Source organism: Astyanax mexicanus, chromosome 11 (genome assembly GCF_023375975.1).
Source record: "Astyanax mexicanus isolate ESR-SI-001 chromosome 11, AstMex3_surface, whole genome shotgun sequence".
NCBI lineage: Eukaryota > Metazoa > Chordata > Actinopteri > Characiformes > Acestrorhamphidae > Astyanax > Astyanax mexicanus.
In genome coordinates, this window is record NC_064418.1 from 43,368,659 (window position 1) to 43,394,662 (window position 26,004).

The 26,004-nt window shown below is 39.0% G+C and overlaps 1 protein-coding gene across 1 annotated transcript; it reads right to left on the bottom strand.

Annotated features, from left to right (window-relative positions):
* Positions 1-916: 916 nt before the first annotated feature.
* Positions 917-25,198, bottom strand: stat1b (signal transducer and activator of transcription 1b). Its single transcript, XM_022680090.2, has 24 exons — positions 25,022-25,198; positions 21,959-22,086; positions 19,413-19,557; positions 19,190-19,285; positions 18,166-18,255; positions 17,907-17,988; positions 12,440-12,534; positions 12,095-12,246; positions 9,910-10,068; positions 9,698-9,790; positions 9,523-9,582; positions 9,388-9,417; positions 9,182-9,263; positions 9,047-9,088; positions 8,819-8,902; positions 8,370-8,468; positions 8,085-8,220; positions 7,169-7,224; positions 5,898-5,989; positions 5,286-5,425; positions 4,272-4,460; positions 3,364-3,433; positions 3,162-3,258; positions 917-1,489 (listed from the first exon to the last, which is right to left on the bottom strand). Exons 2-24 carry the CDS (start codon positions 22,084-22,086, stop codon positions 1,469-1,471), a joined length of 2,238 nt encoding a protein of 745 aa, XP_022535811.2. The 5' UTR covers positions 25,022-25,198; the 3' UTR covers positions 917-1,468.
* Positions 25,199-26,004: the final 806 nt, after the last annotated feature.

Below are 26,004 nucleotides of genomic sequence, written 5' to 3' on the forward strand. Positions count from 1 at the left end.
CTTACCGCAATCTACTGTTCAGAACATAATCTGTAAGTCTGAGTGAGCTGGCGACACTCTACAGCTGACTACAGAAGACATGTGTGTGTCTGAAGGAGTGTGTGAGTTACTGTATTGCCTCGTTTACTTTCTTTCATTCTGCGCTTCCCGGTAGAATATGGTGTCCTTGTTTAACTAGTTTGTCCAGTTTGTATCTGAATACTGAAATCTGACTGTCTAAATGGTATTCTGACACACACAGTACAATTATGGCCACGTTTACAATCTGAGATACATTTCAAATATATTATTTAATATCAAATAATTGCATTATATTAAGTGGAAATACAGCTCTGGAAATAATAAGAGACCACTTCAGTTTCTGAGTCAGTTTCTCTTATTTTGCTTTTTATAGGTTTATGTTTGAATAAAATGAACATTGTTGTTTAATTCTGTAAACTAAGAACAATATTTCCTCCAAATTCCAAATAAAAATATTGTAATTTAGAGCATTTATTTGCAGGATTTATTTTAAAATAAGAAATGGCTGAAATAAAAAAAAGATGCTGAACTTTCAGATCTCAAATAATGCAAAGAAAACAAGTTTATATTCATAAAGTTTAGAAATGAATATTTGGTGGAATAAACCTCTTTTTTAATCACAGCTTTCATGCATCTTGGCATCATGTTCTCCTCCACCAGTCTTACACACTGCTTTTGGATAACTTTATGCCTTTACTCCTGGTGCAAAAAATCAAGCAGTTCAGTTTGGTTTGACGGCTTGTGATCATCCATCTTCCTCTTGATTATATTCCAGAGGTTTTCAATTTGTTAAAATCAAAGAAACTCATCATTTTTAAATTGTCTTTTATTTTTTTCCAGAGCTGTAGATGCAGAAATGATAAAAGAAACAAAAAACACACATAGAACAAATACATCAAAGAAACTGCTTTATTTATTTAAGTCACTGCATCAGATAAAAAGGGGATGAGACAGAACATTTCAAATGGACAGCTTCTGTTGCCTTTTCCTTTTATGATTCTATTTCATAGATCATATCTGACTGAGTGTGAGGTGTGTGTACCTGTGCAAATATCCCATGCAATGAAAAAAAAAAATCAAGTAAATATTTTAAATAAAGCTTTGCTTTCTGAACAAATGCAAAGAGGAGTTAATATACTGTTAGAGTGCAGTAACAAAATTACATTTAAAAAAAACTCTCATATGCCTGTATTTTTCTCTAGCCGTTTCACCACAAACGTTCACAATTCTCACACAGCTGATAACAGGAAACACAACAGCAATTTTAACAAACACAAACAAACAAAAAAAGAAGATAAATCAGGAATTCAGTTTCAACGTTATAAAACGTATTAAACTGCATCCTCTGCTTCACAGTTTGCTTCATTCTTTGAATTCCTCTTCTCCTATATCAGGTAGAGGACACAGCAGGACACCTCTGCTGTCCGACAGGCTTGGTAGGTGGGGATCAGTGTGGTAAAGTAGAACACTAAGGAGAAAACAGAATACTGTGCCATGTGGTTCTCAAAACTGAAAAAAAGACCTAAAATGAATAATTCTATTTTTGTATTTTTAATAATGATATTTATAACACTTTAGACTACACAGAAATCATATTTCGCAGCATATGTCCCTTTTTATTTTCACTTTTTATATATTGTAACGCATGTGTCCACCTGTCATGGCCTAATAAATTTATTTTAATTTTCAAAAAAAAAATCCAAAAAGTTTTGACATGTTGAATTGTTCATGATGACCTCATTCTATTTCAAAAATACATTTTTATTTATTTTCGAAAATTATAATAATTACCATGATATTTTACTGTAAGCTACAAATAGAGACAATATGAAAAATGTTAAGTGAAATTTATATTATCAATCAAAGGTGTGAAAAGTATTTTTTCTGTTCATTACTCTGTAGGTAGAAGTATAAATACTAGGGTTTAAAATACTTCTGTAGAAGTTTAAGTATCAACTCAAGCTTTTTACTCTTTAAGTAAAAGAGTAAAAGTGCTGCTTTCAAAACTACTTAGTATAAAGTATAAAAAAAAGTAATGTAAGAGGAAAAAAATGCTATTAAGAACAAAACACATCTTTCTAAAAGCCATAATGACTATACTTTTATATTAGAAATTTAAGGGATGCACTAAGCTTACTGTTTCAGCTGCATATATGCTCATTGAAAATGGATGTATTTTAGTACAATGTAAGTATATTACAGTTAAATCTTTAACTGGGGGGGGGGGGGGTGCGTGGCGTGTGCAGGTGTGATGGATCACAGTATAAACCAACAGGGTGTGAGAATGGTATATATTTGTACTCCTCATCCAATCACAATCAGATTCACTCTATCGGGATAGAGAGATTTATCTGGATAGGTTTTTTTTTGAACGATAAGAAGCTGGAATGAAAAAACGCTGGAATAAAATAGGAGTAACGAGGCTGTTTTTAAATGTAAGGAGTAGAATAAAAAATGAATGATGGCAGCACTTTGACATGACAAACATGACAAAACCCACCCCCTCATAAAAAAACTGTATTAAATATAGAAAAAGTACTTTACACTCTAAAAAACAGCGGTACGATATGAGTACTTTTTTGTACTCAAGGGTACACTCTTCGTAATTGTACCCTTAAAGGTACAATATTGGTCTTTACGGGGTCAGATTTGTTCCCTCTGAAGTACAAAGTCATTCCTAACAGCAATAAGTACAGATTTGTACCATTTAACCAGCCAAAAGGTACATTCAGTATTCTGTATCACTGTACTAATAAACAATATATATTTGAATTGCACATTTTTTTATTTGAAAGCCAGACAATTTTAGATGATCAAGTTTTTGACACATATTTAGTTGATGATAATGTTTATAATATTTATAATCTTTACTGACACAAAAACCATGGGTACAAAAAAGGACTTTCACTGAAAGGTACTGTTTTGTACCTCAATATAAGGTACAGCCCCAGCGACAAGCTTTGTACTCTTTTAAGTACAAATCTGTACTTACTTTTCTTAGAGTGTAAGGTGAAGATTTACATTAATATATATTTGTAATGTTGTTTTCATTCAGAGTAAATCTAAAAAAAATTCTGATAACAAATTCATATTTAAAAGTAAAGTTTTTATGGGTCAATTGGTTCTCATACAGCTATTACCAATGTGTGCATTCCACTTTCTTTGTTTTGCTTCTCAACCTCATCATACTCTTCTTCATTCAGAAGCAGCATGCTGTCCTGACGTCTTGTGTGTGGACTGGAGAGATGAGAGAAGTTCATCAGTAATTTTATCATAAACACAGAATTTTGTTAGCTTTTGACATAACCAGTGAAATGCATGTTTAAAAACGTACAAACTTACAAACGTGACACCATGATCTTTTGTCTTTTCAAATAGGGATATGGTCTATCCACATCCATGGCTTCTGAATCTGAAACCAAACACATGAAACAATAAACAGATTTTAGTTTTGTATTTTGTTGATATTGATACATTACTGACAGTGTATAGTATAGTATGTATAGTAAGAAGGTAGAACTATTTCACTACTGTACTTAAGTACTAAAATGCTGTATCTACTGGAGTATTATTTTTACTTCACTACATAAAGAAATGTCTTGCAATACATAGAATATCACAGAATCCATTCACATTAAACTATTGCTGTGCTCTAAAGATGTACAGGGGTTGGACAATAAAACTGAAACACCTGGTTTTAGACCACAATAATTTATTGTCCCGACGGACAGTTCTGGTGTAAACAGGAGAGTTGAGGTGCATATTTAATTCTGCAGTGATTTGATCATTTTTGGATAAAATCCAGGTTAGCACCCGAACATCTCTTTCAGACAGCTTCCTCTTGCAGCGTCCACAGTTAATCCTGTTGGATGTGGTTGGTCCTTCTTGGTGGTATGCTGCCATTACCCTGGATACCGTGGCTCTTGATGCATCATAAAGACTTGCTGTCTTGGTCACAGATGCGTCAGAAAGACGTGCACCAACAATTTGTCCTCTTTTGAACTCTGGTATGTCACCCATAATGTTGTGTGCATTGCAATATTTTGAGCAGAACTGTGCTCTTACCCTGCTAATTAAACCTTCACACTCTTACTGCTCTTACTGGTGCAATGTGCAATTAATGAAGATTGGCCACCAGGCTGCTCCAATTTAACCATGAAACCTCCCACACTAAAATGTTTCAGTTTCATTGTCCAACTCCTGTATAATCAATGCTGTTAACACTAGAGCATTGCATTAGCTGCATTTACCGTCGTCTGGATTGCTGTAGTAACATCCGAGAGCAACGTCCTTGGGAATGTCTGGGTACAGGTAGAGCAGAGGGTTCTCTGGAATGTTCTCACTAGCCATTAGTGTGTAGTCCCGGATGACATCAGGGAAACTTAGATCATTAAGATCCGCTTTAGTGTAGGGCTCGACGGAGTGTGTCTGCGGCTCACCTGTGTGTTTCACAACATTTACATTTACATTGTTATTCAGAGCTTATCCAGAATTTACATTGACAATTACTAGTCTTAAGGTCAACCCAGTGATGTATATCTAGGAATGTAGAGGATACAATTTACTCCTATTCTCAATGTCTCACTTGAGAAAAGTGCAAACTCTGTATCTGCAAAAGGGAGAACTGAACAGAAGGAGAAAAACACTTCTAAAACCTTCAAAATATTCTTATCTTTCAATGAAAGTCAATGTCAAACGCTTTTATTCCATGTATTTTCGGAGCATTTCTATTAATAAAAACAAAGTTGTGAAAAGTATTCCCATTATCTTGGCAGCAGAAAACACAGAAAACACAGGGGGTCCACTGACTGAAAACATTCTAGGCAGACATAAACAGACAGATGTTTATTGCTATCTTGGCAGTGAATTGTCAACACAGACGCATCTGTTACAGAAGCATTGGACACATCCAGGAAGATGCGCCAGCGCCACTGAAATAGCAATCTGCCAAAGTCAGAGCACACTTGGCTCTTAAAGGGAATGGCAAGTGACTTGCTGATTGGTTTATTTCATGTTATGCCCAAAACATGCCCATGATTAATTAAAAGAATTAGTACTAGCCTTTTGCGGTTTTGAAGCAGCTCACGATATACTTTCCCCGTTGTTATGATAGCAAAGACACACTGACACGCCCTAAATCAAGCTGTGTAAACACACAAACTGCTCAGATCAACTGTTTTAATCATGACTGTCTATGACTACTACACTGTATTAGCGAACAGACACACACACACACACACACACAAAAACACAAAAACTCATACCGTTCTGTGTCTGCTCCACCCACGTGAAGGTGATTCCTCCTTCTTTACACGTCTCACTGAAGCGCAGCAGGAAAGTGCCGGGACGTTTATCCCACAGCAGAGCCTTCACCTTCTCCTTACTAATGAAGCCAATGATATGCCTGCACACAGTAAAAAAAACACAGCTGAAAGCACTGCAGGAGGTCTACACATATCCCACAGGTCAGTGCAGCGTTCTTTAGCTTTCATTGGACACAATACTTGAAGAACAGTCCTTTATAGAAGCCAATTTCCATCACGTAGAGGAGAAAAAAATGTGACAAATTTATTACTTTTTTATTACACTGAAAGCACTGACTTGTTCTTTTAAGATTTCGGTCTAAGAATGACTTTCCTCGAAACTGACTCTGTTAAAACAGTGATCATCCTTTAAATAAATGCCCCAATATAATATAATTAATAACTTGTGTCTTTCTAATTAAAATCTATATGAATCACATTTTTAAATAAAAGGAGGATTTTCTAACAAAAACATCAGTTTAAAAACAATCAGTTAATAAAATTAGTTAGATATTACTTTACTTTTTATAAATTCTAAAAATGAATGTATCATATTTGGTCATTTATTCTTACCCATCATTCCAGATGTTGAGTAGGCATCGTTTAATAAGGTCCAGTATCGAGTCTAACCACAACCAGAACACAATTCCCCTGTCAGCAGTAGACTGAAAGAAAAAATAAACATATTAAAAAGGACATATTATACCTCTTTCCACACAAGTTAGAATAGCTCAATGGTCTATACGAAACATATTCATGAAGTTCTATGTACAAAATCACTCTCATATAAATAAATCTCACCAGCTCTATTTTTACCAGTTTCAGACCTTTTCAGAATGAGCTGTTAAAGGGCTCTGTCACTTGCAAATTAGTGTTAGCTTGAGCTAAACGGAAAAACACTAACAAGTAAGCTCATGCTTAACTGTGATAGAAGCATCTCCTTAGTTTACAGACTTGCCATAAACAGTAGGTACAGATCCCTCAGTCAGAAGAAGTCTGCTGGCTAACAGCTTATACTGTACAAGCTTATGGTTCCTGAAACCAAACTCAAACTAATTCAACAGACTCACAGAAAACAGATAGATATATTTTTTGAGCTTGGAGTGTTACAGGGGTAGCCGAGACCCAAGTGGAAATACAAAAGCCCTCAAAAAGTACATTTTGCATAATATATCCTCTTTAAAACATAAATACATATAGGTAATCACTCTCTAATTAGAGACAGAGTGCTCAGTATTTTCCCTGCTCTAACCCAAAAAAAGTTTTTTTCTTCTATTTATCTAGAATTTATTCATCTATTATTCTTTTTTTATTTTATTAGTCATTTTGGAGAATTTATATTGGTCCATTCTAAGTGAAATTTAGAAATAATGACACATGATGATTTGTTTCTATGTAAAACATGGCAGATAATAAAGATACAAGGTTTTTGTATGACAATTACAATAATATGCAGCAAAAACTAGACAGCAAATATTCACTGATCCACACACATCTCATAAACTACACCCCATACACACCCCACACACACCCTGTACACACACACACACACACACACACACAATCTCTATATCTTTATCCACACTGTGATCTGTCATCAGTAGCAGGTTTCGTTTATCAGTCATTTCTTCAGGATGAGAGAAGTGAAACAGAGCTGTTTAGTAGTGAAAGTCGTGTTGAGTTTCTGTACACAGTGATTTTTAGAAGGGCATGTTGTAAAGCAGCTTCACGGAAATCCCCTACTGACCAGATGAGTGACGACAGCGGGAAGAAAAGACTTCCTAGAAAAGAGCAAGGCGTAGTCACAGGATCAGTTTATTAATAATCTGCAGTATCATTCTCACCTTACTGAACTTATTCCAGGTGATTAGTGCTTCAGGATCTCCGTTAGCCTCAGCACCTACGCAAATCAAACAATATTATTCATATCATTTATTTAATTTATGAGAAAAGTGTGTGGCTTAAAGGAGTCTATTTGGTAAAAATTTTAGCATGACTTGCCATTCTGCACTGTTGTAGCACGCTGCACATGCAATGAAATGAAAACGGGCTCAGTTGTAGGGCAGAAAATGAGCCAAAGAGTGTAAAAGTGGCAATAGTGCTCAGTTGTCGCGCTAAAAATGGGCCAATGTGTCTAAAAATGGCGAGAGTGCTCAGTTGTAGCGCTAAAATGGGCCAAAGTGTCTAAAAATGGCGAGAGTGCTCAGTTGTAGCGCTGAAAACGGGCCAAAGAATCTAAAAGCGAAGAGAGTGCTCAGTTGTGGTGCTGACAACGGGCAAAAGAGTCTAAAAGCGAAGAGAGTGCTCAGTTGTGGTGCTGAAAACGGGCAAAAGAGTCTAAAAGCAGCGAGAGTGCTCAGTTACAGCGCTGAAAACGAGCACATTTGTAGGGCAGAAAACGAGCCAAAGAGTCTAAAAGTGGCGAGAGTGTTCAGTTGTAGCGCAGAAAACGGGCCAAAGAGTCTAAAACACTACAAATGTAATCAGTTACCATAATGAAGGAGTATAATATTAAGAGCCATTATGATACAAAACATTAATTTGAAAAATCTTAGTTTACACAACACTGTCAAAGATAGATAAAGATAGTAACTTAAGTAAAATGGTGTGTAAATGATTGTAATCCAGTAAATGTATTGTTGTAAGTGGTATATTTCATTATTTGTTTTATTACAGAATCTGTGGCCTGTGACTGCACATATATTTCTCCCTCTGGCCCCCAACAAGGAAAGTATGGACACCACTGCTCTATAGTCTTACCTAGCAGTCTGTTGCCGAGCACTCTCAGTTGGTCTGCGCTGAGGCCTCTCTTAGTGACCGAGGAAAACTGCCAGCTCAGGACCTTCGACAGTTCACCCCACTTTACCATTGGAGGGTTCAGAAAAAACGTCAGATTCTGAAACACAATTTAATTAATTTAGTGGATTAATTGCTTTACTAATACACTACAGATACTGTATATTTTTCACAATATAAACGTTCCAACAACAGAGAAAGCAACAAACGTACAACAGGAAGACACCTGCAGGAAAACGCCTGTCCTACCTGACAGTCAGTGCAGAGCATGTTATACCACAGGATGGAGGCCCAGGCATTCTGCATCTGGTTGATATGAGAGATGGCTACTACAGGAAGTGAGGTGGTCTGGGTTCAGAGAGACAGAAAGATGCATTTAGTATACGCAGTTTAACCTTCCTCTAGAGAACTGAAATGACTAAAAACCAAGTCAACATCAATTTTAAATAACTATTTAAGCAAAAAAGCTAAATCTTAATGAAATATGAGCATATATGGGCATATATCAGATGTATGTATGACAGATATAAAGCAATACTTTAAATTACATTTTATACAAAATGCTGGCAAAAATAAAGAAAGAATTAAACAATCCAGCAAGATTTTTTTTTTTCTTATAGGAAGGTCCAGGAAATGGACGTGATAGTGAATTAGTTGTATTAGTAATAGTAGATTATTTACAAAGGAGATAATCTTACCTTTAAATCAATGGATAATCCAAGCTGACTGAGATGTGTTTCAAAGCTGATGGAATGGAGCTCCTCTGTAACGAGGAGAGGGACCTTCAAGAGAACAGAACAGACCATACTTACTCATTACACACACTAATAACACTAATGTTCCTAATATGAACCTAGTTTAAGGTTTAGTGCATACAAAATTTTGTCTGCTTTTAAATTAAGGAATATAATATAAACATTTCCCACCTTATTGCTTTTTGTTCCCACACTCTTTTGCTCTTTCAGTTGCTGTAATTAGTAAAGGAAATACACAATCAATATTTTTTATTGATGACATCATAATAAAACTGTTCAATACAAGCCACTGGAAATGGTTCATACCAAATGTCTGAATTCAGCAGCCAAGCAACCGCTGGATTCCTCCATGTTCATGACCTTCGAGTTTGTGCCCAAAATATTGTATCTGCAGAACATAAATCACAGAACAGGGAATACTGATGAACTGCATTTTGCTACAGAAAAGGTAAGTTTAATTGTTTGTGCAAAGAAATTAATATATTTATTTAAAATATCATTTTTACACATACCCTTTGAATGAGGTTTTCTCTGGCAAATCCCTGCAAATATAAAAACATTACGTAAGTTTTTTTATACATATTAATACCTAATTACCTAACAAATATAAGGTATCTAAATATAAGTATATCCTATTCTAAACATACTTGTCAAAGGAGGCTTTGACTTTGAGTTGGCAGTTCAGCTCATGTAGCTTGACAAGCAGCCTGTGCACAAAAAAATATATTTTTATTTTGTTTAAACCTTTATCATGTGGAATTACTATGTAACAAATACTGCATTGTGGTAATAAAGTAATTAATAAACACTCTTATAGTGCACCTGATCTTGACTGTGAACTGCACGCCGGTCTTCAGCACTAGGGGTCTTTGCGGATGGGTGGGCATGCAGGGCTGCCTCTCCACCACCATGGAACTGAAAGACAAACCACAAGCTCTTCCATCCTGCTCTCGTCTACAACCTCACAAGTGACAAAGACCACAAAGACTAGTGAAATTCCACCTCTAACTCTGTAGCCCACAAACAGGACGTACTTCACCAGCAAGTCTTTGAAGAGCTTCAGGGCCTGTTCCTGCAGAGAACTCATGCTCAGGCTGATGGGGTCGTTGTCGTACGTGAATTTTAGCTGCAGTTCGTTGAGTTTGTTCAGCTGCTGCCGGATCTGCTGAAGACACTCTGCTACTGTTGTGAACCTGAGGAACAGAAAGCATCTGCTTATTTACTGTATACTAAAGTAATATAACAAAGAAACATGGACTGTATATATTGCAGTCACCTCTACTCTTTAGAACGAAGGCAAAAAATGCCAAAGTCAAGTAGATATATTATAATTAGCCTTATCATTTGGTAGGTGTGCCCCCAACTCCAATAACAAGCGTCCCAGACTGCCTTCATTGAATTCACAGAGCAGCAAGAAGATCCAGAAGCAAAGCTAAAAGCGGAGAGAGTGCGCAGTTTTAGCGCTAAAAACGGGCAAAATAGTCTAAAAGTGGCCTGAGCGAAGTTGTAGCGCAGAAAAATGCACCAAAGAGTCTAAAAGCAGAGAGAGTGCTCACTTGTAGCGCAGAAAAACAGGTCAAAGAGTCTAAAAGCGGAGAGAGTGCTCAGTTGTAGCGCAGAAAAACGGGCCAAAGAGTCTAAAAGCGGAGAGGGTGTGCAGTTGTAGCGCGGAAAAACGGGCCAAAGAATCTAAAAGCGGAGAGGGTGCGCAGTTGTAGCTCGGAAAAACAGGCCAAAGAGTCTAAAAGCGGAGAGGGTGCTCAGTTGTAGCACAGAAAAACATGCCAAAGAGTCTAAAAGTGGCGAGAGTGTTCAGTTGTAGCGCAGAAAAACGGCCAAAGAGTCTAAAAGCAGAGAGAGTGCTCACTTGTAGCGCAGAAAAACAGGCCAAAGAGTCTAAAAGCGGAGAGAGTGCTCAGTTGTAGCGCAGAAAAACGGGCCAAAGAGTCTAAAAGCGGAGAGGGTGTGCAGTTGTAGCGCGGAAAAACGGGCCAAAGAATCTAAAAGCGGAGAGGGTGCGCAGTTGTAGCGCGGAAAAACAGGCCAAAGAGTCTAAAAGCGGAGAGAGTGCTCAGTTGTAGCACAGAAAAACATGCCAAAGAGTCTAAAAGTGGCGAGAGTGTTCAGTTGTAGCGCAGAAAAACGGCCAAAGAGTCTTACAAGCGAAGAGAGTGTTCACTTGTAGCGCAGAAAAAAACATCATGAAATGAAACATCAATTTTAAAAATCTTAGTTTACACAACACTGTGAAAGATAGATAAAGGTAGTAAGTCAAGTAAAATGGTGTGTAAATAAAAGTAATCAGGAAAATGTATTATTTAAAGTGGTACATTTCATTATTTGTTTTATTACAGAGTGTGGCCCGTGACTTCAAATATATTTCTCCTTCTGGCCCCCAACAAAAAAAGTTTGGCCACCCCTGATCTAGTGATCACATGACAACATTACACTCAATTGATTGAAAGTGGGAAATGGTGGGAATCCCAGTCAAAAGTTTCTACAGCCAGAAACATGTGCCAGATAAAAAAATCTTATCTTTATGATCTATATACTATCATCGTTTTTTGGACTAATTGTGTCCTTCTGATACCAAATATAGCTAACAGATCATGTTGAAATAAACTACTACATTGCTTTTTTTTTTTTTTTTTTTGCAAAAAACGACTTCATGTACAAAGACAAAGTTTAGTTTATTAACTTGTTAGATCCTATTAATCCCAAATAGTTAGGAGAAACTAAAATGCACACCAAGCAAAAGATAATTTTATCATCTTTTATATTTGGCGAGAGCTCTGGCTGAGACCATGTACAAATATCACACAATCCAGGACATCTAACTATCTAGCACTAATTTAGCAGGTTGGCTAACAACTAATACAACACTTTGACCATTTTATGCTTTATAAACTTATTTCTGGGGGCAAATAAATGGTGGCAATTTTAGCATTGGGAAAACTGTTGCACACTGGAGAGGGAAAGAGCGTTTAGAAAAAGAAAAATTGAGATGGAAAATGGTCTGTTTAGACACATTTTGAAACGTATGCAGATAGGCAGAGCTACACGTCATACTGCAAACAGCCAGCAGAGGCACTAGACCTGTGGTAGCTTTACTTTTGAGAGATACTGCGCTGTCCATGTTTTATAGCCTACAGTCATTGATACAAAAGAAAAAAGAAAAAAGAAAACAAATATTAATTTAATGTCTGTGGAGGTCCTTACCAGCTCTGTAACTGGTCCAGACAGGCGTTTGGTGGTCCTCCAATGCAGGCCATCTGCTGCCTCTGCTTCCATTCAGGCAGCTCCACTGATATTAGAGTGAATTCAATCTGCTCCACTAACTTCAGGGCATTTACTAACTCATATATGACCACCTGCATATATATACACACACACACACACACACACACAACACAAAGCACACATTATTACAATTACAATGTTTAGTATGCTATGTGATAAGAGAAATATTTCTTCCAAATGTTGATAGAAGAAACATTCTTTCTGAAGTTTTTTTATTGTATTTCTGTGATGGATTTTCACAATGTGAAGGTTCTGCTCGCCAACCTCTCTCATTTGGTTTAGTCTTAGAAACATCTCCTTGATCCTCAACTCCTCCTCCTTGATCTCTTTTGCTGCCTGTGTATTCATTTCAACCTCCACTGAAACCATAAAAGATACAACAAATGAGAGAGAGAGAGAGAGAGACATAAAGAAAGACAGAGAAAGACAGTCACAGTCTGAAAGAGAGTGGGTTGTTTTAGTAATAAACATACCAAAACCACTGTACTCTACTGTACTGACACCAGGTTTTAATACAGAGATGATCATATAGAACATATAGCTTCAATATAATCTACACAGATATCTGAATAACCTTAGTTTATTGGTTGTGTATATGTGAACTGTTTATGTATGCATTGTCGTTAACTGATCAACTGTTATTGTTTTTTTTAATTAATCAATTAATTAAATTATGCTTTGGCAACACTATAAATTGAATTGAACTGAACTGAACTGAGAGCAAGAGAAAAGAGAGAGAGAGAGAGAGAGAGAGAGAGAGAGAAAGAAAGAGAAAGAGAGGGAGGGAGAGTTGGCGTTATTTGAGTGGTGGGTCATTCCCAGCATCCTCACTTAGATTTAGCTTACACTTTGTCACTTCATGCATTTTGAGTATAAGCACTATATCTGATTAAAGCCAAACCACATTAAAATGCAAGTGTAAACACACCGAATACATATTTAAAACAGATACCTATTCCCATTTATCATTTGAGTCGTGTTGTAACAGTGTAAACACATTCATCCCAGCAAGACATATTCAGTCTAAGTACTGAGATTTTATGATGTTTCCACACCTGAAAATCCGGACCAGAGTCCACAGCAATGTTCATTCATGTCTTTGTCATATTGTATATATTTGGTCTGGTTAGATTTGGTTTTAGACTGCAGTTTAGTTAGTGGACTAAAGATCTTTACTACATCCTGTTGCCATCATCAGCTACATGTGCGGAAGCTCTCTATACTTCATATTAATTAGTTTGTAGAATGTTAGTTATGAGTGCGGCTTTGAGTTGCTTTGCTTTCAGGTGTTGTGATTAATTTTAGCTCTCTGTCTGAATCTGACTCCCCTTCGTGTACATGCTTTCGAGTCGTTTTTCGGCACAACAGTTGTTAAACCGTGGGGAGGGGGGGTGCGCACAGTTCTTCAGTTTTTCACCGACGTGTGTTTCAGAACTTTAGAATGGGACAGTTCTTTGCGCCTGACACTCTGGCTGAAACTCCACCCTCTTTGACTAGGTCTGCCTAACAACAGAGCGATCTATATTCTGATTGGCTCAACGAGAGTACATTATAATATACAGCCGATGGATTGGCAAGCGTGAGAAATACCATGTGTGGGGCGTGAGCGTGTGAACTTGCTGAGGTGCGTGTGTCACACGCTCAAAGCGTGAGACTTGAGAACACTGATTATTAATAATAATATTATAAGACAGTTATGTTACGCCCTCGCTATGTTTTCCTGTGTTTTCCCCGTTTCCTAGTGTGTTTCTCTAGTACTTTTCCATCACGTGTGTGTAATTTGTAGCTCCGCCCCTCGTTACCTGTTTCCCCAGGTGTTCATTGTTTCATGTTTAGTATAAATAGTACTTGTTAGTCTACGTTTGCGGTCGGTCTTTGCACCTTCCCCTGTTGTTTTGTCTCGCCACGTTAGCTATTGTTTATTCACGGTTTCGTCACGCTCTGCTTGTTTCTTGTTTATTTCTAGTTCTCTTTATTTCTTGTATATTTCTAGTCACGTTTAGTTCTTGTTCGTTTCTTTGTTTATTTTGTATATATTTACGTATTTGTCACGCCTGGCCCTGTTTCCTGTCTGTCCTCGTGCCTGTGTTGTCCCACGTGACCCGTGCCCCTGTGTTCTGCCTGTGATTTTCCATTACCTCATGTCTCATTTGTAGCTCCACCCCTTCCCCAGGTGTTTCCACTCCCAGTGTGTTTCCTGTTATGTTAAAAAGACTTCCTCTGTTACTTGTCCTCTGTCGGTCTTTGCACTGTCTCCTGTCGTTTGTCTTCCCGTGTTCCCAGACTTTCTCTCCGTGTTTCTCTCCGTGTTTCTCTCCGTGTTTCTCTCCGTGTTTCTCTCCGTGTTTCTCTCCGTGTCTATCTTAGTTTAATCCTTGTTATTATCCTTGCTCTGTCTAGCTTTAGTTATTTGTTTATTTCTGTGTTCCCTAGTCCCCTAGTGTTTAGTCTTTTAGTAGTTTATTCCCTATATTTATACAGCTCTGCCTTGTTTAGTTTTGTATTTATTCAGTTCCTCGTTTGTTTTTGTCAGCCTCCCTATTTGTTTGTAGTTTATATTTATCTTCCTGTTTATTCTGTTATTTTCTAGTTCCCTGTGTTTTCCCTAGTTTATTCCCTTGCCCTGTTTTAGTTTATCCTGCCTAGTTTTATAGTCTCCCCGTTTGTTTATCTTTAGTACCTCTTGTTTGTTAGTTTTAGCTCGCCTCTGTTTCTTGTTTTTCTTTGTTTCTTGTTTACTTGTTTATTAGTTTATATTTATTTAATAAATTCGCCCTACCTGTGAATACGTCCGCCTCCTCGTCTCTCTGCCTGGGTCTAATCCTGACATAAAGACCGACCAAATGGATGTAGCAGAATGGCACGCTGCTCGGAAGGCGGACCTGGAGTTTCTCCGTCTCCTGGCCGAGCGAATCCGGGGAGATGAACCGCTCCCAGCGCCTTTCCTCGGGTTGGAGCCCGTCAGCCCAGCTTCAGTGGCACCCACCGAGACCCACAAGGGGATCCCGTGGACTGGCTCCAGGATGGCGATCCGCCATGCTCCATTCGGGACCCCGGCGTTGGAATCCCCGAGGCCCCAAGGACGCCGCAGGCCTCGGGGTAGACGTTTTAAGGGGTCCCGCCAGCCGGAGGAGAAGCCCGTTTCCGGGGAGGATTTTCTTGGGGGGGCGCTAGGGCTGTGTGCGGTCAGCCTCGATCCTCGCCCCGACGAGGACGGGGGTGGCATGGATGCAGGCTGTGAGGAGTCCTATTCCTGGGACTACTCCGATCTCCTCACACCTGCATCCAGTGAAGAGGAGTTTGAGGACTGCCCTCCTGTACCAGCCCGCCAGCCGCTACTTCCTCCCGCGGTAGCTGCCGATCCGCGCTCTGTGTCTTTCGCGGTGGCAGCCGAACCGCAGCCCGTGATTCCCGCGGTGGCAGTGGAAGCGCGCTCCGAGACCCCCTGCGCGGCGAGCCAGCCGCGGTCAAAGACTTTCCCCGCGCTCCTCACGCCGGACTCTGCACGAGAGAGTAGGAATCCAGTCCGGGTTTTTACTTCACCCGCAGCTTCGGGCTCCAGCATTGCTGCAGCGGATCTCTTCATGCCACGCCCCGTGAAGCACGCATCTGAAACGCTGCACCCCATGATACAAGCGGCGGCCGCGCCGCTCTCCGAGACTTTAACGGCGGCCACGCCGCTCTCCCAGACTGCAGCGGCGGCAGCGCCGCTCTCCGAGATTTCAGCGGCGGCCGCGCCGCTCTCCCAAGCCCCAGCAGTCCCAGCTGCTCCAGCTCAAGCCCCAGCAGTCCCAGCTGCTCCAGCTCAAGCCCCAGCAGTCCCAGCTGCTCCAGCTCAAGCCCCAGCAGTCCCAGCTGCTCCAGCTCAAGCCCCAGCAGTCCCAGCTGCTCCAGCTCAAGCCCCAGCAGTCCCAGCTGCTCCAGCTCAAGCCCCAGCAGTCCCAGCTGCTCCAGCTCCGGCACCAGCAGTCCCAGCTGCTCCAGCTCCGGCACCAGCAGTCCCAGCTGCTCCAGCACCAGCAGTCCCAGCTGCTCCAGCACCAGCTCAAGCACCTGCAGCTCCCAGAACTATGTTTGTTCCAAGGCCCCGTATTTCCAGGCCTGCTCCAAGGCCTCCTGACTTTGCCCCCAGTTATGTGCCCAGGCTGTCCCCACAGACTTTTGCCAGTCCTGGGCACCCACCTATGTTTTTGGTCCCCCTGTCTCTCCCTGTCCTGGTCCCTGTATCTGTGAGTGTTCCAGTTCCTGTCCCCGGTGGTTTCTCTGTTCCTGTCCCTGTTACTGTGTTTGTTTCCGTCCCCGTCAATGTTCTTGTCCCTGTTCCCATGTCCGGTCCCGTCCAGTCTCTGTCTCATGTCCAGTCTCCGTCACCTGTCCGGTTCCCCGTCCAGTCTCCGTCACCTGTCCGGTTCCCCGTCCAGTCTCCGTTCCCCGTCCAGTCTCCGTCACCTGTCCAGTTCCCCGTCCAGTGTCCGTTCCCTGTCCAGTCTCTGTCCCCTGTCCTGTCTCCATCTCCTGTCCAGTTCCCTGTCCAGTCTCCCGTTCGGTCTCCTGTTTTCCCCGGCCTCTCTCTGCCGCCAGCCCCCGGGGTTTGTTTTTCCGCGCCTCGGGAGCTGCGCGTTTAGGGGGAGGTTTCTGTCACGCCTGGCCCTGTTTCCTGTCTGTCCTCGTGCCTGTGTTGTCACACGTGACCCGTGCCCCTGTGTTCTGCCTGTGATTTTCCATTACCTCATGTCTCATTTGTAGCTCCACCCCTTCCCCAGGTGTTTCCACTCCCAGTGTGTTTCCTGTTATGTTAAAAAGACTTCCTCTGTTACTTGTCCTCTGTCGGTCTTTGCACTGTCTCCTGTCGTTTGTCTTCCCGTGTTCCCAGACTTTCTCTCCGTGTTTCTCTCCGTGTTTCTCTCCGTGTTTCTCTCCGTGTTTCTCTCCGTGTTTCTCTCCGTGTCTATCTTAGTTTAATCCTTGTTATTATCCTTGCTCTGTCTAGCTTTAGTTATTTGTTTATTTCTGTGTTCCCTAGTCCCCTAGTGTTTAGTCTTTTAGTAGTTTATTCCCTATATTTATACAGCTCTGCCTTGTTTAGTTTTGTATTTATTCAGTTCCTCGTTTGTTTTTGTCAGCCTCCCTATTTGTTTGTAGTTTATATTTATCTTCCTGTTTATTCTGTTATTTTCTAGTTCCCTGTGTTTTCCCTAGTTTATTCCCTTGCCCTGTTTTAGTTTATCCTGCCTAGTTTTATAGTCTCCCCGTTTGTTTATCTTTAGTACCTCTTGTTTGTTAGTTTTAGCTCGCCTCTGTTTCTTGTTTTTCTTTGTTTCTTGTTTACTTGTTTATTAGTTTATATTTATTTAATAAATTCGCCCTACCTGTGAATACGTCCGCCTCCTCGTCTCTCTGCCTGGGTCTAATCCTGACAGTATTATTCCTTTGTATATATTCCCTTACCTTGTTTTGTTATTATCTGTTTAGTTTAGCTTAGTTCTTTGTTGGTTTTCCCTGTTTGTTTATGTATATAGATATTTTCGTTATTCCCCTGTTTTGTTTACTTGTTTATTTGTTATTTAATAAAGTCATGTCTTACCCGTTTAAACGTCCGCCTCCCATCTCATCACGCGTTACAAGTTATTATTATTATTATTATTATTATTATTATTATACTTTACATTCTACTCATAAGCGAGTACATAAGTACATTGTGCTACGAAAAAAAAATCCATCATGCTCTTACTTTGACTACTTTGCAAGGTTTTCTTCTTGAAGTCGTGCTCGTCTTGTAGATCCTCCAGAGCCTGAATGTCCTGTTCTGCTTCCTGAGGAATGCAATTCTTTATTTACAGACATATCAAGACCAGATCTACAAACCCACTTAACCTCCATTACAATCTGAGGTTAGAATTGGAAATTCATGTCATTCAATTATGCATTCAGTTAACAGTGAAAGTGAAACGGTTTATTCTGCACTGATGTTCTCTATTAAATGTTTTTACCTGAACTTTCTTCTTCAGGTCGTTCACTTGGATGTCCAGCTGCTTTTGTTTGTCCATCATAACATTGCTCTGTGATGATCCAGCCTTCTCCTATCAATAAATCAACATTTACAAAACTCTTCTCGATTCTTTTTTACTTTATATATATATATACTTTATACTTTATACTTTATACTGTGCCACCCAATCCCTCACAACACAAGGAGGGTGAAGACTTGCACATGCCTCCTCCAACACATGTGAAGTCAGACTCCGCCTATTTTTGAACTGCTGCCAATGTATCATAACGGGTTCCGATACATCAGCTCACAGACACCTTGTGCTGATCGACATCACCCTAGGAGTGATGAGTGGAAAGAGTGCCATCTACCCAACCAGAGAAAGCAAGGCCAATTGTGCTCTCTCAGGGTTCCAGCAGCTGATGGCAAGCCACATAACCAGGATTCGAACCAGCCATCTCCCAATCACAGTGCCAGTCAAAAGTTTGGACACACCTCCTCATTCAATCTTTTTCTTTATTTCTTTTTTTTTCATTTTGGTTCTACATGGTAGATTAATATTACATTAAATACATTAAATAATTAAGGGACACATATGGAAGTATGCAGTAAACAGTAAAAAAGTATTAGTCCTTCACATTAATCCCCTGATCTAAACCTGCTCAATTGGGATGGTGATTTGAGGTAGTTTGGGAGGAGCTGGAGCTTCACAGTGAGAAGGGAAAGCAGCAACTATTGTTCAGCACCTCCAGCAACTCCTTCAAGATGCTAAAAAACTGAGATTAACATACCAAGAATGTAAATGAGCTACTTAGAAGAGTCTAAAATATAATACATATTCTGGTTTGTTTAAAACTTTTTGTTTACTAAATAAGTCAGCATGTGTTCCTGTATAGCTTTAATATAGTATTTAATATTAAATTTACAATGTAAAAAATATATACAAAGAAAAAAACCCACATTGAAATAGAAGGGACATGTCCAAAAGTTTGACTGGTACTGTATATGTCACATCAGTACTGTACCTGTGTTTTGAGGGCCATCTCCAGAATCTTCCTCTCTTCATTCAGTAAATTGGATATGATCATTGCCATTTGCATTGGATACTCCTGGAAGAACATCTACAAACCACAACACTTCATTTCAATTGACTGTTACATTATAGCGCATTAATTAAACAAGCATTATCTGGATGATGGAGGAAGTAATTATCAGGGAAATGGAGTTAGAGTAGCTGATGCTCTGAACCTGTAGATTGCGTTTTATCTTCCGGATGTTATGTAGAAGCAGGAAGTTGTTGCCCTGATTTATTCGACTGTGGTGCTCGTCCAGCTTTGTCAGGAGCTCATGGAAACGCAGTGTAGCTAACGACACGTCCGCAGCTGCAGCATCCCTGCACCAGATAATCAGGATATATATGATTTATCAGGATAATCAACAATCATAACAGTCCACAGTGGTGCTTGAAAGTTTGTGAACCCCTTAGAAATGTCTATATTTCTGCATAAATATGACCTATAGACTGTGTATAGCTGGACAGAGCATCGTCTCTCAAAAGTAAAGCCACCACAGGTCGGGCGCCCCCTGCTGTTCGGTTGCAGAAAGCTGTGTAACCGCACCCATCCCCATAGGTTTCAAAAACAGGCAAAACAGACAAATTTCAATCACGTTTTTATTCAATATACTGTGATTCTACCTCCATTATTTAAATGCAGCAGCTAGTGTAACCTCTGCTTATATTGTCAAATTTTTATATCCCAACAGAATTCATTTTTTAAAACGTTATTCAGCTCTATTCAAAAAGGTGTGGTTATTGGTGTGTAAAAGGGCTGGGTTACACCTAGCGGTACCAATGACTGTATGGGCGGGACCATAGACTGCGTGAGCTCTGTGTAGGCAGCCCTCAGGGGCGGAGTTATTTAAATGAGTAGGCTGTCTCTCCACAGTCTTTCTCCCTCCTCTGGTCTCTACTGCGCAGACTCGGGTTTCAGGATCGCCAACATGGCGGAAGATTTTGGCTTCATTTTCATCGAATGAATGGGAACGGCGACACGGCGTCCATCTTTTTTACAGTCTCTGATATGACCTAAAATGTAATGGATTTTCACACTAGTCCTAAAAAGTAGATACAAGAAACCAGTTAAACAAATGTTGCTTATTTATTCATTGAGGAAAATGATCTAATATTAGATATTTGTGAGTGGCAAAGTATGTTAACCTCTAGGATTAGCAGTTCATTTAAAGGTAAAATTAGAGCTCATTGTTTTTTAATAATTGTGATTAATTTAAGTGTGAGTTGGCCTGATTTATTTAAATAATAGGGATCAATCAAAGTCTTCTCTTCACAACACATGTTTGTGGAAGTGCATTATGTATCATGGAGTTTAGTGGACTCACAATGTACAAATGAAGGAAATTCAAGACCATTGTTACCCTCCCCAGGAATGGACAACCAGCAAAGATCACCCCAAGAGCAAGGCATTTAATAGTCGGCGAGTTCTCACCTTTTACCATCAGTAGAACGCAGAACAAAAATGGTGTGCATGGCAGGGTTGCACAGAGAAAGCCACTTTTTTCTAAAAAGAACATTGCTGCTCGTCTGCAGTTTGTTAAAAACCACATGGACCAGCCAGAAGGCTATTTGAAGAATGTTTTGTGTTTGATGGGTAAGACCAACTAAATGAACAAAAATAAAACCTTTTTGGTTTAAATGGACAGCATTATGTTTGGAGAAAGGAAAACCTTGCATTCCAGCACAAGAACCTTATCCCATCTATAAAACATGGTGGTGGTAGTATCATGGTTTGGGCCTGTTTTGCTGCATCTGGACCAGGACGGCTTGCCATCATTGATGAAATCATGAATTGTGAATTATATCAGATAATACTAAAGGTAGGTGGGTCATGCAGCATAACAATGACCCAAGTCTTTCTACCAAAGAATGTTCAAGAAGAATAACGTTAATGTTTTGAAATGTCCAAATCAATGTCTTAATCTTAATCCAATAAAAATGTTCTAAAAGGACCTGAAGTGAGAAGTTAATGTGAGGAAACCCACCAACATCCCAGAGTTGAGGCTGTTCCATACAGGGGAATGGGCTAAAATTACTTCAAGCAGGTGTGTAGGACTGATCAACAGTTATATTGCAGTTATTGCTGCAAAGTGGAGAAATCACATCAGAAAGCAAAGGTTCATATACTGTTGCCACTCAGTAATATGTAATATTGGATAATTTTACTCAATAAATAAATGACCAACTGGGTTCTCTTTACCCACTTTACAGACGTGTGTAAATCTAATGATGTTTTAGGTCATATTTATGCAGAAATATGAACTATTCTAAAGAATATGGTGATTATACAAAAGCTCATAGACAGTATGGTGATGACACTAAAGATCAGAGAGAAAATGGTGATGAAACTGAAGTTTACAGACAGCATGGTGATGATGCTGAAGCTTGCCAAGCCCAGGTATCAGGCACACAACCCTGTTATTGATAGCCCAGTGCTGTAACTGTTGAGCCACCACCGCCCAACAAAGTGTATGATGATGACACAAAAGCTCAGAGAGAGAATAATGAATGATGTAAGACATGAGTGGATTTGACAGTTTCATCCCAGATGACAAACAGGTCAGATCAGGTGTCCTATAATCGGTCTGACCTAGAATTTACATAAACATTTCCTGCACATGAAAAGTGCTTAGACCAAAATAGCTAACAAACAGAAGTTTCTCCGTTCCTTTCTCACACATGAAAGCAACATTTTTTAGATGCATTTCATATCACATCTTACCAGTCTTGGCTCTCTATCCACTGGCTGAGGTACTGTCGGATTTCCATGGGGAAGGCTTCATCATAGAGCTGGTCCACTTGCTCCAGATATCTGGAATCCAGCTGCTGTAGCTGGTGCCAAAGTGCCATCTGCCAACAGAGAAATAAAACAAAATGAATCATGTGTAATGCCTCTGGTCAAGGTGATAAGATAAAACAAGATAAGACAAGATAAGAAAAGATAAGATAAGATAAGATAAAACAAGACAAGACCAGACAAAATAAGATCAAACTAGATAAGATACGATAAGATAAATAAGACAAGACAAGATAAAACAAGATAAGATAAGATAAAACAAGACAAGTTAAGACAAGACAAGACAAAACAAGATAAGATAAAACACAATTAGATAAGATAAGATAAGATACAAATTATAATAAATAATAGTAAGCATGTCAAAGATCTCTGAAGAATATTTAGATCAATATTTACATTAATCGCACGTTTTCTAATCAGCTAATTCATTTGCAGCTAATGTTAAACGTATTTAGCAGTAATACACAGAGGTGTAATTACTTTTGCATTATGTATAATTTCTTGAATTATTTAGCATAAATTAAGTTTTTATTACTGTGTATAATTACAATTATGACATTAATAAATAAATGGCCATATATCTATTTGGTGATATAATATGTTGGTCTTTTAAATGCACTTGCTATTAAATATGTGATAAGCATTAAAATGTCAAGTGATAAAGAAATCAAACATGGCACTGAATGTTTAAAAAGCAAACACATACTGTATATCTGATCCTGAATCAGGCACAGCACTGTAACATTGATGGCTTGTTTGGTCTGGACTTTAGTAGCTTGCAGGGACAGATTAGAACATGTAGCCAATTTTATTATAATTACTAATAAATATTTTAATGCTGTCAGCAAAAAAACTCTATATTTCTGCATTTTTTACATAATGACAATTGTTTTGCTTTTGTGAATCTGGCTATTGTTATTTTATAGTGTTTAAATTATATGATGAATAGAACATTAGAAAAGTTTCAATATAACACTGACTTCTACTGCAAGTTCAGACAGTTTAAATAAAGTTTTTGCATGAGTCTGATCATCACCAGCTCAAGTGGATCAGTGGTTAGAGCGCTGGGTTATTCAGCTCAGGCTTGTGGGTTAGATTTCACTTGCTTTATCTTTGAAAAACTGTTACTGTTGGTCTCTTAACCCTTTCAGCTCCAGGGGAACTGCAGAATGGCTGACTTCAGCCTTATAAGCTTGGATTTGTAAGGGGAGAAATTTGATTGTGCTCTAAAACTATAGTGAAAATAGAAGGAAATTTAATTTATTTACTTTAGTCACACAACATATTATGCTAGACTCTTTTTAAAAGGGCCAACAATGCAGCATCACTAGGCATCCACTAGGCGTATTTGGAGGAAAGCACCAGATCTCCAGCTCTGATACATCAGCTAGCAGACGCCTGAGTCAGCCAACATCCCAACAATAGCTCTTTTTCACTGATGTGGAACCGACACCATTCTGGTTCACAAATCTAATTCTGTACTGTTAGTCGCATTTTCGCCAAAAAAAGTAGTGTCCAGAACCAGGAACGTTCATTCACAGCGGGAACCGAAGAATACCAGGTTCTTCAATGCAAACTGTGGCGACATTTGTGGGCGTGTTTGCTAAAAAAAAGCACCACAGTTCTTATAAAGTTCAAATAAATTTCTTAGAAAAAGCACTATTAGAGAGAGATTCTTATGAAAAAGCAACTCTTGGTCCTCAGGCTACAGTTCAAATAACTTAAATAGCTTTTAAGCTTTAGCTTTTATACGGCTCTATACATGCTAATACAATTGTAATAATGTATCCTAACTGATGGAATATTGATTATTAATTGTTAATAATTAGTGACTAGCAATAAAATCTTTACCGCAGTGACCTCAACTAGAAGTTAGGGATGTTCATTATTCTGTTCCTTCTCCTGTAAAATATTTGCAAAGGTTTTTCTGTGACAATTATACAACATAATCTAGGTCTGTCACAATAATTACAGTATAAACCGATTGCACAATATACTGATAATATACAATGACCTGAAACATACTTGCTTTCCTTATGGTTTTCTTACCAATAGCCCATAAACCTAAATGCGCCAGTACATCAACTTTAAAACAGAAACCCAGCAGCTTTATTTAGTCATGTCTTATTCACTGAGGACACTATTTAAGACCAGCCTTATTACAATAATCATACTAATAAAAACTAACATATCCCATATGCAAGATATGGAAATACAGCTCTGGAAAAAAATATAAGACCACTTCAGTTTCTGAATCAGTTTCGCTGATTTTGCTATTTATAGGTTTATGTTTGAGTAAAATGAACAATGTTGTTTATTCTATAAACTACGGCCAACATTTCTCCCAAATTTGATCATTTAGAGCATTCATTTGCAAAAAAAATAAGAAATAGCTGAAATAAAAATAATGTGGTTTTAATCACTCTTTTCATGCATCTTGGCATCATGTTCTCCTCCACCAGTCTTACACACTGCTTTTGGGTAACTTTATGCCACTCCTGGTGCAAAAAAGCAAGCAGTTCAGCTTGGTTTGTTGGCTTGTGATCAAAACTTATCGTTTTTAAGTGGTCTCATTTTTTTCAGAGCTCTATATGTAATTTTTAAGTTATGAAAATTGTGACAAATTATTTGCTTAATGTTGTGCAATTTTTTTAAAACATTTTTGAAATGTGAAAATACATTAAAATGTATTTGAAATGCATTTCACATATAAACATATAAATAGAGGAATTTATATTTGTATTATATGAGTAATGCTAATTCGTTTTCCTGTTAATAATATCCTAATTATCCTAATTAATCTTAATTAAAGAACAGTTAATGCATAAATAAGCTTAATAAGCTAAATAAAATAATAAAAAAACAATATACAGCAATAACACTGACCAATATTATTTATTTTCTATTTCATGCAATAAATCTGACTTAATTCCTATAATATCATCCTATAATATCATGCTATAAAATCTCAGCACCATAAAAACTCACCTCTCAGATCTGTCACAGCAAGGTAAATCAGCTTAAATTCTGGAAAACCGAGCAGAAGCTCCTGAAGCTTCTCTCAGGATTAAAGCAGTAGCTGTTGTGTTTTCTGGAGAAATCTGCAGAGGGTTTAATCTCCACGCTTCTTCTGCTAAACTGAGTCTGATCACACATAAAGACACAGCTGACATGCAGCACTAGCTGAACCACTGCTCCACCAATCAGAATACAGTATTTTTTACATTCCCTTGTCTCTGGACTGAGAGCCAATCAGCTGTGAATGCGCGTTTACTAGCCACGCCCACTCTGTTTGTGGCTGTTCCAGGCATTGGCCTCCCTCCCTTTACCAGCCTGCCTGAACAGCAACCCAGGAGTGAATAGAAACTTAGGCTGCAGAGCTGCAGCAGAGGGAACTGAGGCTGCAGCTACTGAGTGTAATTGGATTCAGCTGACATCCTGGATCTGCTAATGAAACTTAAAATAGTTTCAATTTTCATTACAATTACATTCCACACAGTCAACAAACACCACTGAGAAATGGCAGCCAATCGAAAACACAGCATACTCTCAACCGGAACAACCGTCCACCTGATGGACTGCATCAGGAACTAAGGAGCTGACCAAGCACAGAGTGCCAATCTTTATCTGGGCACACAGTCACACACACATTCACACACCAGCGCAATTTTTAGGGTATCCAATTTTCTAGAATATCCGATTTACCTGATCCCACACAAACACAGGGAATACGTGAAAAACCCACCCGGGTAGGGGCTTGAACCCAGGACCCAGCGCTGGGAGGCAAACATGCTCACCACTAGTAAGCACCAAGCCACCATGTTGCCCAAATCTATATAATACTACATCTGTATATGGGGCATTTTGAGCATAATATTTACATTAATATAGATATATATTCAACAACAGCTGGAATTCATGCATTTCCACTGAATTAATTGGATTCATTTTGCAATCTGTTAACAGTGGTA

Excerpts from the sequence above, each read along its gene's own strand:
- stat1b (XM_022680090.2), bottom strand. The coding sequence starts at position 22,086 with ATGGCACTTTGGCACCAGCTACAGCAGCTGGATTCCAGATATCTGGAG. Across the intron at positions 9,583-9,697 it reads CAGTTCACAGTCAAGATCAG|GCTGCTTGTCAAGCTACATG; the intron begins GTGCACTATAAG and ends TTTTGTGCACAG. Across the intron at positions 4,461-5,285 it reads GGTGGAGCAGACACAGAACG|GTGAGCCGCAGACACACTCC; the intron begins GTATGAGTTTTT and ends TGAAACACACAG.